Source organism: Blastocystis hominis (assembly GCF_000151665.1).
Source record: "Blastocystis hominis, Singapore isolate B (sub-type 7) whole genome shotgun sequence assembly, scaffold_8".
In the NCBI taxonomy this organism is placed as follows: Eukaryota; class Bigyra; order Opalinata; family Blastocystidae; genus Blastocystis; species Blastocystis hominis.
Window position 1 is genome coordinate 375,768 of NW_013171867.1, and position 12,851 is coordinate 388,618.

At 47.3% G+C, this 12,851-nt stretch overlaps 5 protein-coding genes; 2 read left to right on the forward strand and 3 right to left on the reverse strand.

The window, feature by feature from the left end:
• Nucleotides 1-87: 87 nt before the first annotated feature.
• GSBLH_T00004801001 (uncharacterized protein) lies at nucleotides 88-1,543 on the reverse strand. XM_013043765.1 has 7 exons: nucleotides 1,421-1,543; nucleotides 1,098-1,388; nucleotides 973-1,068; nucleotides 787-942; nucleotides 391-756; nucleotides 227-361; nucleotides 88-196 (listed from the first exon to the last, which is right to left on the reverse strand). Exons 1-7 carry the CDS (start codon nucleotides 1,502-1,504, stop codon nucleotides 101-103), a joined length of 1,224 nt encoding a protein of 407 aa, XP_012899219.1. The 5' UTR covers nucleotides 1,505-1,543; the 3' UTR covers nucleotides 88-100.
• Nucleotides 1,544-3,443: 1,900 nt separating this feature from the next.
• GSBLH_T00006883001 (uncharacterized protein) lies at nucleotides 3,444-4,711 on the forward strand (the record flags this gene model as incomplete). The annotated part of the gene is made up of 7 exons (XM_013043766.1): nucleotides 3,444-3,698; nucleotides 3,729-3,815; nucleotides 3,848-3,939; nucleotides 3,970-4,054; nucleotides 4,086-4,196; nucleotides 4,221-4,523; nucleotides 4,562-4,711. The coding sequence occupies 7 exons, from the start codon at nucleotides 3,444-3,446 to the stop codon at nucleotides 4,709-4,711; spliced, it is 1,083 nt and encodes a 360-aa protein (XP_012899220.1).
• Nucleotides 4,712-6,298: 1,587 nt separating this feature from the next.
• Nucleotides 6,299-6,792, reverse strand: GSBLH_T00004802001 (uncharacterized protein; the record flags this gene model as incomplete). XM_013043767.1 has 2 exons in its annotated part: nucleotides 6,299-6,623; nucleotides 6,653-6,792. The coding sequence occupies 2 exons, from the start codon at nucleotides 6,790-6,792 to the stop codon at nucleotides 6,428-6,430; spliced, it is 336 nt and encodes a 111-aa protein (XP_012899221.1). The 3' UTR covers nucleotides 6,299-6,427.
• Nucleotides 6,793-7,708: 916 nt separating this feature from the next.
• On the forward strand, nucleotides 7,709-8,091 carry GSBLH_T00004803001 (uncharacterized protein; the record flags this gene model as incomplete). The annotated part of the gene is made up of 2 exons (XM_013043768.1): nucleotides 7,709-7,790; nucleotides 7,826-8,091. The coding sequence occupies 2 exons, from the start codon at nucleotides 7,709-7,711 to the stop codon at nucleotides 8,089-8,091; spliced, it is 348 nt and encodes a 115-aa protein (XP_012899222.1).
• Nucleotides 8,092-9,031: 940 nt separating this feature from the next.
• Nucleotides 9,032-10,823, reverse strand: GSBLH_T00004804001 (uncharacterized protein). XM_013043769.1 has 4 exons: nucleotides 10,665-10,823; nucleotides 10,160-10,632; nucleotides 9,833-10,130; nucleotides 9,032-9,802 (listed from the first exon to the last, which is right to left on the reverse strand). Exons 1-4 carry the CDS (start codon nucleotides 10,712-10,714, stop codon nucleotides 9,100-9,102), a joined length of 1,524 nt encoding a protein of 507 aa, XP_012899223.1. The 5' UTR covers nucleotides 10,715-10,823; the 3' UTR covers nucleotides 9,032-9,099.
• Between the last annotated feature and the right edge of the window lie 2,028 nt (nucleotides 10,824-12,851).

Below are 12,851 nucleotides of genomic sequence, written 5' to 3' on the forward strand. Positions count from 1 at the left end.
ATCTAGTGAGGATAGAGATTTTCTAACGAAGTGCTCGCAGCTGATTGGCTGCACAAATCAAGGGAGAAACTGGAAAACAAACACGTCCAAATCACAAGCATTACACGGTTGAAGCGGCTGACTCGCTACGCACCTCACTCGTCAATTTATTCAGTTTCAGCTTCGACTCTCTGTAGGAGGGTTTAATCTCCAGCGACTGCTCCTCACTCGTCCCCCACACTCCTACCTTCAGATAGCACCGCTTAGCGTTCTCCAGATCTCCCTTGTACTCATAGCACATTCCCATATTGTGCCACGTCACATGATGATCCGCGCAGTTCTCGTTGGAATCAGCGAAAAGCGCGATGGCCGTATCGTACTCCTACCCTTGACGTCCCCCCGCTGCCTCACCTTGATTCCCATATGAATGCGCGCGAGCTCAAAACAGACGTCATAGGTGGATTTGATTGGATAGTACTGGCTTCGCACCGCGCTCAAATCAAACAAGATGTCCTTCCGCGTGGCCGACGAGGACCCTGCGTAGCCTCCGCGCTCGATCAGCACCTGCTTGAACTTCATGAAGACGTCAGTGTCGAAATGGGAGAGTCGCAGCACGGCGATGACGGAGGCGACGGAGGGCGAGGGCGAGCTTTCCTCCTTGAGACACTTCTGCGTGACGTTGAACGACTCGGGGATGAACGTCGAGAACTCGTGGTGGATCATCCAGCGCATCGACGGCAGCGTCTTCGCGTCGATTCCCACCACGTACACCGTGTTCTACGCGTCATCTTCTCCCTCCTCCCGCACCGAGAACCCTTCCAGATACGGCGAGTGGAACACTGTTCCCTCCAGCGACTGCACGAAGAGATCCAGCGCGTGGAAGTTCGTCGGCATCGAGAGCGAGCCGTGCACGCTGATGTACGGGTTGCGCGGGCCCGCCACGCGCGCCAGATCGCGGAAGCCCTATGCTTCGTGGAAACGTGGAAACCCGACGATGTCGCCGGCGAGGAGGACGAGGCGCTGGCGCGCGAGCTTGAGGAGCTGGCGCAGCATGGAGACGGCGCCGATGGGGAGGAGGACGGTGCCGTTCTAGGGAGAAAAAGCGGAGCGAAGCGAACGTTGACGGACTGGCGGTAGAGGGCGACGGCCTGCTGCAGCGAGGGGTCGTAGGACTCCACGAGGGCCTCCGGCATCTCGGCGAACTTCCAAGAGAACTGCATGCGGGGGATGAGGTTGGCGGTGTCGGAGGAGTCGCTGCAGGAAATGGAGAGCAGGCCGCGCTGGAGAGAGCCGTTCTCCACGCGGATCGCGTCGTTGCGGAGATTGCTGAACACGTAGTTCTCCACGACGAAGAGCGGGTTCGACAAGGTCTCTTCCTTGAGTTCCTTGTTGCTGAGCTCCAGCTTGATCTAGGCGGTGGAGGAGAGAGAGGCGGAGGTACGGAGGGAATGTTCTCGCAATCGACCACTGCGAAGTCTACGACGCCTTCCGAAACGAAATCGCTGAACCACTTGTGTGCCTTCATTTTTAAAATTGACTCCGTGGTGTAGTCGGTGATTACATAACTACAAAACACAGGCTGAGGAACACATACACAAAAGGTCTCGAAACGTTCTTGGGGAAAAAGTGGCGCATAGACATCAGCTTTTTGAGAATCAGATAAGCCAAACGTCCCTGGCCTGCTCCAACCTCGACAATATATACAGGTTCGTTCGGATCCGCACTCTCGTTCTTGTACCAGTCATTCACAAACTTAATTATCAAGTTTGCGTAGCTCTACACAATTACAAAGCAAAACACAAAGCAAAGTACGCTTGCAATATAACTACTGTTCGAAATAAACGTCGGAGTCTCCGGATTCGCATTGAACACCGGATTCGTTCTTTTGTAGTAATCTCGCAAATATGTCCATATTTTAGATTCCATCAAGGGGACCTTATCCTCAATCATGGGAACCTCCGTGTCCACTGGAGGTCCATCCTGAATCGTAGGTTCGGCCTGAGCAGGTTCCTAAAGAATTAGGCATTGCACATGGATGGCAGTACTGCAGTTGAACAATCTAAAATGTTTCCCATATTCTGAATGAAGGAGTTTTTGGAAGTGGACCAAATTGGTTTTTCAAAACATCCTGATACTCGTTTTGAAGCAGATGGGTGTAAAGGACCTCAACGAGGAACTATGGGCAAGAGATTGGGAAAAGGGGGAGAACGGCTTGCTTTGAAAGAACAGGATGCGTCTTGAAAGAAGAGCGCGTCCCGCGTCGATTCGATTGTTCCGAATAGAAAACAACAGAACGCATTATCCCAAAATCATTTGAAGTTAGGGTGCAAATATTGAAAAGTGACGGCCATTATTTGACAAGTTGACACTAACCTTCAAGAAGTTTTTTATTTTGAATCAGATGAACTCGATTTCGCACCAACAAGCCCCCTCTGTTTGCAATATTGAATCAGTTCAAGGAAATAAAGCCGCAACTGATCACCCCACCCTAAGACCTGATTATGAAACCATCGTGCAACAATGGGATGAATATCCTGAATTTAGAGAAAGTAGTTACAGTATGCTGCTGGAAGTAAGCCTTTTTGGTGATGATCACACGCAGATGGCTCAATACTACGGGCTACCGAAAACAATCATTTACCGAACTCAATTAATGATTGACATTGTGTTATCTCGATACAGAGTGAGCATCGAATATGCTTACTTTGTGAGAAAAGTGTGTCTTTTTATTGTGATGTCGCGCAGTGAACTGGATCTCTCAAGATTCAGTTGTAATTGCTCCTATGTACCAATAATAATTGCAATTGTTATGTCTAGAAATCTCTGGTTGTAGAAGCAAAGCGAACACTTGATCGGCCAACTCAGTGGGTAGACGACTCCATTCGTTTTATTCTATCCGTTGGATATATGGCACTTACCGCCGAATGTCCTTATTCCCTTGTGCGCGAAATGTTACTCAGTATAAACCAGCCGAAGTTTGAGTATTTATCAAATGTCATTTTAGATTTAGTTCTGACGCGTAAGTTTCTTATCATTGTTTATTATTACGTGTAGGCCGACAATCGATGTCACTCTCTCCTGAAACTCTTGCTTACTATTCTATTTTAGTTGCCGTTAATTCACTGACTAAGGAGACAAATATGCCTGAACTGAAATTGCGGGATCCAATTGATTACCGGGAATCATGTCTGTGTCTTCGACTCATTGGACTGCTCTTCAATAGTTTGTTGCCTGTTTGTAACTCCATTTTTGCTAAAATTTCTGCAAGCCCGCCGTTACTGAAAAAGAAAGAAGGCGCTAATGCTCTGGTGGAAAACTCGAATCTGAACAATTGACTCTATTCCATGCGAATCTGCCGACACTCATCCAAATTAGGAATAAGGCGCATAGAGTTTTTCTTCTTTGTTTTAAATACGATACGAATGAATGGAAACGGTCACTCTAGCGGAATATATCCATCTTTTATGAGCTATTATCAGCCGTTTACACCGCAGAGTGTATTCGCTGGACTAGCGTTCCCTGGTATTGTACCCTTAACCTACCAATCCAATGCTGCGCATCCGTGTAACTCCGCAGTTCCAGTACCGTCATTCAAAGAAGTAAAGGAGGAACTGGGGTCCACACTTGATCACTTGGGTCGGAAGGAGAAGAGAAAGCTAATCAAGAACAAACGGAATCGAAAGAAGCGGCAGTTGTTGACAAAGCTGGAACCAGTCGCCGTATTGCCATTTCCTGCATTTTACCAATAGAAGGAGCAGGAAAACCCACCGGAAGAAGATCCTGTGCTTCACGCAAAACAACAACGTCTTTGGGAAGAACGAAACAATATGATGGATGTAGGCGTCGTGGCTTTGTTCGTTGACTCCAGGAAGACAATTATTCTCGCGAAATGCAAGCAAAATTCCGTTGGGACCGTCGAGTCGCCGAAGACAAAGAGCGAGCCTATCTAAAGAATATTGCGTATGTCGTTGTAGCTCCTCCAAACTTTAGAAAGCAAGTTGCCCAGCGGGATGCCGGCAAATCGTCTTCGTCCGATTCCCTCCCTTCTTCCTCGCTTGCTGCGCCTCCTAAACCTGTAGTTTTCACTGAACGTCATCGAATAATAGAAGGAGAACTGCTTATCCTATCTGCGAACAGGTTGCTGCCGTTTTGGAAACCGATGTAAATTGATTCACTTGGTTCCGAAGAAAAGTCGCGGTATTCTGATTCACGTTAAGGTCTGTGTCTGCTGTGATGCATAGAATATGTTCCGCCTTCCAGGAGAAGAGAGTCATAATGATGAAAGTGAAGATGCGTACTCCTATCTGGATGTCTGCTTTTTCTTCCTGCTCTCATTCTATAGAACTCAGAAGAGGAGAATCGGAAGGCCTTCGAAGACTTCTGGGAGGACATTGTCCAAGAGTTCCTTCGATTCGGGCCGCTTTTATACTGCGTCGTTTCATCCAACACGGCGCCCCATTTGCGAGGGAACGTGTATGCGGTGTGGGAATCGCGGGAAATCGGAGAAATGGCGCTGCAAAAGCTGCAGGGACGTTTTTACGCGGGTAGACGTGTAGGGGTGGAGAGCGTGCGTTAGGGGTAGCTGGAGGTGGAGTATCTGCCGGAATCTGTGATTTGCTGGAAGTATGGTCTGTGTTCCGAGTATCGAAAACCGGAGTGTAATCGCGGGAAGGATTGCGCGTTTCTGCACTTGTATTCGTATGGAAATAGGGGAGATTGGCTCATCGAGTAGAAATCCAGGAGGAAAGTATATGGTTCCGACAAGATTAGGGAAGTAGAGTAGTTTTTGTTCATGTCTAAAATTGTTCTTTTCATTTTATGCTGTGCTGTTTGTTTTAGTATTCACAATGAGCCATAGGCGGTGTTTTTCGTTTCCTTTCTGTTCAGCGTATAGAAACGAGAGTGTTTGTGAGTAGATCATTGATTCAGCGTACTCTATCGATCAGAGTGAGTTGAAAAGCGAAAGATCGTATCCCTTCCTTAAAGTTGTGGATGACGCTGCAAAGTGTAGAGCTGGGTTGATTATTCGGACGAAATTATAAACTGTAGACATAGTAGTAGTAATAATAATAGGAAATTCAAGCATTTTGTTCCCAAGCACTGGAATGAGTCTGTGCCGTAAATATTGTGAATGCCTTCCATTGAAGAAAGGTTTCGTACCCGTTTTTTCCAGAGTCCCAAGTTTGCTCCTCTCGGACCTCCTATCTCAAATCAATAACCTACAATTTTTGTCTTCCTTTTTTGGTGGACATGATTGCCACATATCAACAAGGAGTCATTGAACTCACACTGGTTTGGAGCATCCAGCACTTGATAGATTATCCTCTCTATCAGACCTGCAACTACCGAGTTCGCTACGGATCCAGGTGGTACAACAACACGCTTGATTGTTCTCTCCAAGCGCATGGGCAGATTACCCTTCGTTTTCTGATTCCCACTTCAAAATCGTTTTCAGACGGAGACCTCTTTCGTTTTTCACTTGTCGACGACCATCTCCGTCGTTCCTTCCCCTCATTGGTTGCTTGTGTCCAAACTCCTCTCCCTGCAAAGGTTGACTTTGCTGTCTGCGCATATGTGAGCGATACGAATAGCGACGCAGAACTTCGCAGCTTTGTAGCCTACCAGAAAGTGCAAAACGCGAGTTTTGTTGTGTTGTATGCATCGTGCTGCATGGAAAAACTCACAAACTTGTTTTCGAAATCGATCCGAACAGGGTTTGTTCGCCTCGTTGATTTTTCGTGGCCTCGAATTAATCGTCAAGTGCCCGAAATCATCAATAATCAGCATGCGCAGATTAGCTCGTGTTATTATCGATATCGAAATGAGGCGAAAGCGTTGCTAATGTGCGATGTGGACGAGTATTTGTACAGTGAAACATCCTCTGTGAAAAAGGTAATCAACGAAGTGGGGAAGTCGGAGATCGAAGTGGGCTATGTGAGAAAAGGAAGGGAGGATGAGGTGTAGATAGAGACGATTCGATTTTCAAACCAGGAGAATGATTTGAGGAGGAGAGAAGAGGATTTGAGAGACGGAAATCTACTCACGGAATACACCTATCGCGTCACTTCGACAGGAATGGAAGAGATCAAGATGATTTTATGGGAACGATTCGAAGGGACGTGTTTGGTTCATGAGTGTTTTGGGGCCCATTCCCCTCAAATGGTTAATCCGGAAAAGCTCAGAATTGCCCATTTTCGAAAACGAGTTATGGGGAGAGGAGGGATTGTCGATAACTCCATGGTATCTTTAACAAACCAATTAAAGAAAGCATTAAAAGAAATGTGAATATGTAAAAGTAGGTGTAGTCAAACAAAAGTGCTCATACTACTATTACAACAACAACTGGTGCTACAATTAATAGTTGAAGTAGTAATAGTATGATAGTAAAATAACAATAATAAAGTAAATGGTTTGCTTGTTTGTTTCTCAATTCTTTCCTACTTTCGCATTATTGAGAGACAGGGACTAAATGAATAACTGCATTATCATACAACTGGTCAATGTCGGTAATGTTGACCAGACGACCAGGGATTGAGGGGTGTTCGACACACACATGAACGAGAGGAAGAGATAAGAAGGTTTGATTAATGAGGGTTTGCAACTCTTCGAGGGTGTGGCCTTGAAAGATGACGCCTCTCCGCTCTCTACAATGAAGAGAATTCGTTAATCAAACGATTGGAATTCCAGAAGGAGCGACAGAGAAGGAGGCTTCGAGGAAGAAAACGAACGCGAGAGGGAACTTAGATCCACAGAGCGGCTTCTCGTTTTACATTCCACTTTGGAAATAAAAGAGTTGGATAATCGACGAGGCATCGCAGCACCGAGACGATGCGATTTCGATGATCCTACGGAGTCTGCGCTTGGAGTTCAAAGAGAGTTCTTACTTGAACGAGAACGGCGTGGTGGAGTCTTTTCCACAGACATACACTACAGATAACATTCTCTAAAACAATTCAAACTTGAGCGTGGACAATCGTAAAAGGGTCAATATCGAATTCTACGGATTCAACCTGTTCTTAGTTTCGTTTACCGGAAGATTTGAACTTGGGAGAGAGAAGAGGAGAAGCGGAAGAAGGGCGCTTGTAGGGAGAAAAGAGACTAATGGGATTTGTTCGAGTTGGAAGAACAGGGGACATACAATTTTTACCTAGGTTCATACAAATATGCTAGTGAATATACGGCTAATGTGATTTGGACTTAGGGGATTGGAAGCTACACTCAATCCAATTAATTTATAACTTACTGTACACAGCTGGGATGCTTATTGACGCACTGCGGATCCGATCTCTCATTTCTTCATAATTCTCTGACATCTATGTTCTAACTCGGAAGAACGAAAATTTACATCCGAACCACATAGATTTCGACTGTTATTTCTAAAAGTTAGACAGAAACGACAAAACAACAAAAAAGGATCATTAAGGCGGTTTCCTGAACTACTGTCATTTTCAGTATTATTAGAAAGATACCTATCTGACATGATGTAAAAAATCCAAATTCGCAAAATTCTTCTCTAAAAAGAAGCGTCTTTTTATTCGGATACAAATGCGGATTTACATGCAAACATCGTTGAAATGTATTGCTGTACATGTATAGGCTTCACAGTTATGTGTAACGATTTTTAACAAACGAGAGTTAGAAGAGTGGATCTCGTGCATTCTACCAAATAGTTCTAGCACTTACACAGTAGAGGAAAGAGATAAAATCGGGATAAAGATTATTTCATCAAATGTCGGATGGAAGAAGTTCTATGGATGATGAACTAGAGAGGATGTGGAAAACTCAATTAGAGAGCATTCAGGCGATATCAGGTAACCTTCCCTAACTCCTGTATAACGCTTGTTAGGTGACAAGAAAGACCTTAAAAAGCACAATGACCTTCCGATAGCAAGAATAAAGCGAATTATGAAGTCAGATCAAGACGTACGAATGATCTCAGCAGAAACTCCCGTAGTCTTTGCACGCGCTTGTGAAATGTTCATTATGGACATTACTATTCGTGCGACCCAATTTGCGGAGTATGATAACGAGCGATTAGTACTCACAAAGAAATCTATCTTAGATACGATCAAACACACGGATATTTTTGATTTTCTAATGGAAATTCGCTAGTTGTATCATATTCTTGTTCAGTGTTTATTTACAATCATTTGGTTGGGGTTAGAGCGAGGACTAGATAGCAGTTAGAAATTTGGGCACTACAAGCAAAATGGTAAAAAGGAAGAAGTGATGGATGATGGAAGGTGGGTTTTTGAATAATTGTTTGAGACAGAGACTGTAGTTTATACAGATGCGTTAAAATGGAGGGGGAGTGAGGAATGAGAAGTATTAGTCTGATATGGGGATATTACTTATGATTTTGAGACAAGAGAGAATGCAGCATATGAAAAATGATTTTGAAATGGAGAACGGCTGTAGGATATTAAGAGGAATCGGTGGAGAGGTAATAATGTTAAAAATGAATCTAGTAGTTTGCAAGTAAATTGAATCGATGATACTTGCAATCATTCGATTGGGAGACATGATTATTGTTTGAAGTGTATGTATTTCCCCATTTTACTTGAGTCATTCAAGTAATGATTGTGATATTAGGCTGAAGATGACTATGGGATGGTCATTTTTGTAAGAAGCTAAATGAAATCCCGGAATGTCTAGTTTGAATCTAAGTGCAGGTATTTTAGTAACCACTGAATTTGGAACTATAGGCAGGCAACAAATTGACAAGTACTATTTGTATTTTTTTATATAATAATACATAACAGCACACATAACATCGATAATTGAAGTATTGGAGCATGCCAGCTAAGCCAATTGGAGCTTCAATAGGCGTCTCAAGCACATAGAAATCGATTGAAAAAGAATAAAAGGCCTTCGAATTGGACGAATTGTCGATCTTCATACCCATGGGATTCGATTTAAACAGGATTGAAAGCAATGACTCGCCATTCTTATCCAAAAACTTGCAAGTAATCGATTCACTTTCCTTCCTTCTTTTTTATCCCTTTCCCTTTCTCCCTCTTTCCTTCCTTTCTCTTTCTCGAACAAACACAAGACATCACAGCACACACTACTCTGAGCGCACTCTCTTTCTCTCCTCGTCGTCGTCGTTCTCTTTCCGTCTTAGAGGAGTCCATCGAAGAAGTTGTTTCCCTTGTCGTCGACGAGCAGGAACGCGGGGAAGTCGACGACGTCGATCTTCCAGATGGCTTCCATTCCGAGTTCTGGGTATTCGAGGCACTCGACCTTCTTGATGTTTTCCTTGGCGAGGACGGCTGCGGGTCCGCCGATGGATCCGAGGTAGAATCCTCCGTACTTCTTGCAGGCGTCGGTGACTTGCTGGGATCGGTTTCCCTTGGCGAGGGAGATCATGGAGCCGCCCTTGGCCATGAAGGGGCCCACGTAGGGGTCCATGCGTCCGGCGGTGGTGGGTCCGAAGGATCCGGAGGCCATGCCCTTGGGCGTCTTGGCGGGTCCGGCGTAGTAGATGATGTGGTCCTTCATGTACTGGGGCATCTCCTCGCCGCGGTTGAGGCGCTCCATGATCTTGGCGTGCGCGATGTCGCGGCCCACGATGATGGGGCCGCTCAGGGAGAAGCGCGTCTTGACCGGGTACTGGCTCATCGTCTTCAGGATCTCGCTCATCGGGCGGTTCAGATCGATCTTCACCGCGCTGTCCGTCTGGCTCTGCTTGTACTTCTCAAGGAAGCGGCTCGGGTTGTGCTCCAGCTGCTCCACGAACAGTCCCTCCTCCGTGATCTTCGCCCAGCACTGCCGGTCCGCCGAGCACGACACGCCGATTCCCACGGGACACGAGGCGCCGTGGCTGCGTCTCAGCGCCCCCCGCCTTCCCTACCGCGGCATTCGGATCACGCGCACGTCGTGGCAGAAGTACTTCCCTCCGAACTGCGCGCCGATGCCCATCTTCCGCGTCATCTCCAGGATCGTCCGCTCCATCTCCAGGTCGCGGAACGCGCGGCCCAGCTCGTTCCCGCTCGTGTGCAGGTTGTCCAGGTACTTCGCCGAGGCCAGCTTCACCGTCTTCAGACAGGTCTCCGCCGACGTGCCGCCGATCACCACCGCCAAGTGGTACGGAGGACACGCCGCCGTACCCAGACTCTTGATCTTCGCCTCGATGAACGGCATCAGACGCTCTACCTCCCACGCGACACACACAACCCACCTGGAGTCAGCAGCGCCTTCGTCTCCTGGAACAGGTACGACTTGTTCGCAGAGCCGCCGCCCTTCGCCATGAACATGAACTTGTACTCGTTCCCGGGAATCGCGTACAGATCGATCTGCGCAGGCAGGTTCGTCTTCGTGTTCACCTCCTCGTACATCGACAGAGGAGCGTTCTGGCTGTACCGGAGGTTCAGCTTCGTGTACGCGTTGTACACGCCGCGCGAAAGAGACTCCCCGTCGTGCTCGTCCGTCCACACGTACTGACCCTTCTTACCCATGATGATCGCAGTACCCGTGTCCTGGCACGACGGAAGCTCCAGCTCCGCTGCGATTTGCGCGTTACGCAAAAAGTTCATCGCCACATACTTGTCATTGTCAGAAGCCTCAGGATCCTCCAGGATCTGAGCCAGCTTCTCCAAGTGGGAAGCACGGAGGTAGTGGGACACCTCCTTCATGCAGGTTTCTGCCAAAAGACTAGAAACTCACACAGACACAACGAAACCAACGTCAATCCCTCGGGGGCAACCTTCAGAATCTTTTTACCATCCACGTTCATGGTGGAAACATAGTCGCCGGTGATCTTTCGGTATTCAGTAGTATCGGGAGCCGCCGTTTCAAAGATATCCTGGTAAATAAACGGCTTATTCACAGGAGCAGGCTCTCCTTCAGTTGCTACAAATCTCAGAGAACACTATTTTGGTTTACCGCAAGAACAGTTGGAACAAGACTATAGGTGAGTGGGTTTTCTAAAGCTTACCATAGTATCGCTTTTTCTAAACAATTTGTGAGAGTTAGGGGGAAACGTGGAACGGATTCTGATTCGCAGAAATGCAAAGGAAAAAAACGTGTTTAGAACAAGCCATTCTAAATATATTTATCCAATAATGTACCCTTTTCCCTTTTCAGATTCATGTCGCGCAAACAACTAATGTAATCCGTTTTGCAAGTTCCATCGCCACAGGCAATCGGAGCTGCGGGATCTGTGCAGTGATTGTCAAACTTGCTCGATACGCAATCACTAATAATATCAAAGTTGTATACCGGATTTCCAGCTTTGTCTCCACAGTGGTTGAAATCCTCAATCGTTCGCTTGTAGTTAAACATCGCCTCCAGAACATAGTAGACTCGCACCATATCCTGATCAAACACCTTCGTCTTTGTGTCATGATCAATGTACGTCAGCTCTTCGCCCGTAATCAGAATATTCCACGGCGCCATATCTTCATAAAGAGGCAGCTTAAGGAACAGAGAGTACGCTCGGTCGCGAAGTCTGTCATCCAGGTTAATTCGGAACGCCATGATGAGCGTGATTCCCCAAATGCTTTCATACGGAATGAGGTGTCCGTCCGACTCACGCACGAGACACACAGACGAGTACCGATGGTTGTTGAGATGGAAATGCGCGGGGAGCTGCGGGAGCGCTTCGTTTTCCTCCGCACTCTCCGGCATTTGATACAATTTCGAAAGATAAGCCGGCGATTCAACGCGGAAGATGTACGTCCGCTGATGCCCGTCGACCTCGCTGAGGAAGTGGTGCTGCACGGTCCTCGAGAAGTCTCGCAGATCGCACCGAAGCCACACGCCGCTGGACTCAGTGGACTGAACGTCCCATCCTTTCCGTTCGGCTCGCAGCAGCTCGATCCACGCGACGTGATAGTCTTTAAACAGCGCGTGCGGATGGCTCGACAGCATGTACAAGCTCTCGTCCAGAACGGGGGCTTCGCTGTCGGGGAAGAACGAGGCGGGCTGAGAGGCCTTGTCGTGGAAGAGGAACTGATAGGCGATGGAGAGAAGCGTGGCGGAGGGAAGGTGGAAGAAGGTGGTGAGAGCGCCGGGGAGAATCGAAGCCGCTTGGGTCATCGAAATGGAGCGCGGATAGAGCGATGTGGCGCTGATTTCCAGGAACTAGAGCGAATCGAGAGCGAGATGCGTCGGATACTTGATAGCGAACAAACTCTGGACTGTGCGTGAACGCGGAAATCATCCCTTCGCGCAGGAAAGAATTGAATCGCCAAGCGTTTTTGACGCCTTTCTGCGCGCTCTTCTTCACGAAATCGTCGCTCTGCGCTTGCAAATCGCCGACGCTGTAGATCGAAGCTTCGTCGTATTTCTCGGCCAATCGCAGCTCCATTTCGCCCGACTCCGAATTCCATCGAAGGAACGAAAAGTGGCTGTCTAGGATTCAATCGCTTTAAAGAAAACCCGACGATCCGATTGTTCCTTTTCGAGTTCACTGCTGACGTAAGCGAACGCGTCGCTTTCGAATTGGCTGGTCGAATATTCGATTTCGTCTCCATCTCGATATCTGCACTCAATTCACCCATCCAAACCGACACCACATCGAACTCGTTCCATGCGTCGAGGACCACAAACACTTTCCATGGAACCAGTGAACTCACTTTCGCGTCGTGCTGGATCGTAGAGATGGGGAGCTTCAAGAACTTCTCGACAATCTTGCGTTTCATGGAGTTCGCCATGCCCAATCGAAGGAGCGCGAAGATCGAAACTCCCTCGTTATTCTACGTCACATCCCACCCAAACCCAAACTTCGAATGGGATCAATTCAACGCGATAGACCTTCGTATCTATAACTCAATCTAACCACCCGAATTCACTTGGCCGGAGCGACAGTCGGGTCTTAACAACGCGCAACCGACCCAAATTCGAAGTCTCCAATTCGCTGTTGATCAGCG

What these genes read in the sequence shown, in the direction of transcription:
- GSBLH_T00004801001 (XM_013043765.1), bottom strand. Translation starts at nt 1,504, where the DNA reads ATGAAGGCACACAAGTGGTTCAGCGATTTCGTTTCGGAAGGCGTCGTA. An exon ending in TCTACCGCCAGTCCGTCAAC is followed by an intron (nt 1,069 to 1,097) that starts GTTCGCTTCGCT and finishes TTTTCTCCCTAG; the next exon opens with AACGGCACCGTCCTCCTCCC. An exon ending in CGTATCTGGAAGGGTTCTCG is followed by an intron (nt 757 to 786) that starts GTGCGGGAGGAG and finishes GATGACGCGTAG; the next exon opens with AACACGGTGTACGTGGTGGG.
- GSBLH_T00004804001 (XM_013043769.1), bottom strand. Translation starts at nt 10,714, where the DNA reads ATGAACGTGGATGGTAAAAAGATTCTGAAGGTTGCCCCCGAGGGATTG. An exon ending in GTTGCCCCCGAGGGATTGAC is followed by an intron (nt 10,633 to 10,664) that starts GTTGGTTTCGTT and finishes GTGAGTTTCTAG; the next exon opens with TCTTTTGGCAGAAACCTGCA. An exon ending in CGCGTGATCCGAATGCCGCG is followed by an intron (nt 9,803 to 9,832) that starts GTAGGGAAGGCG and finishes GCTGAGACGCAG; the next exon opens with CCACGGCGCCTCGTGTCCCG.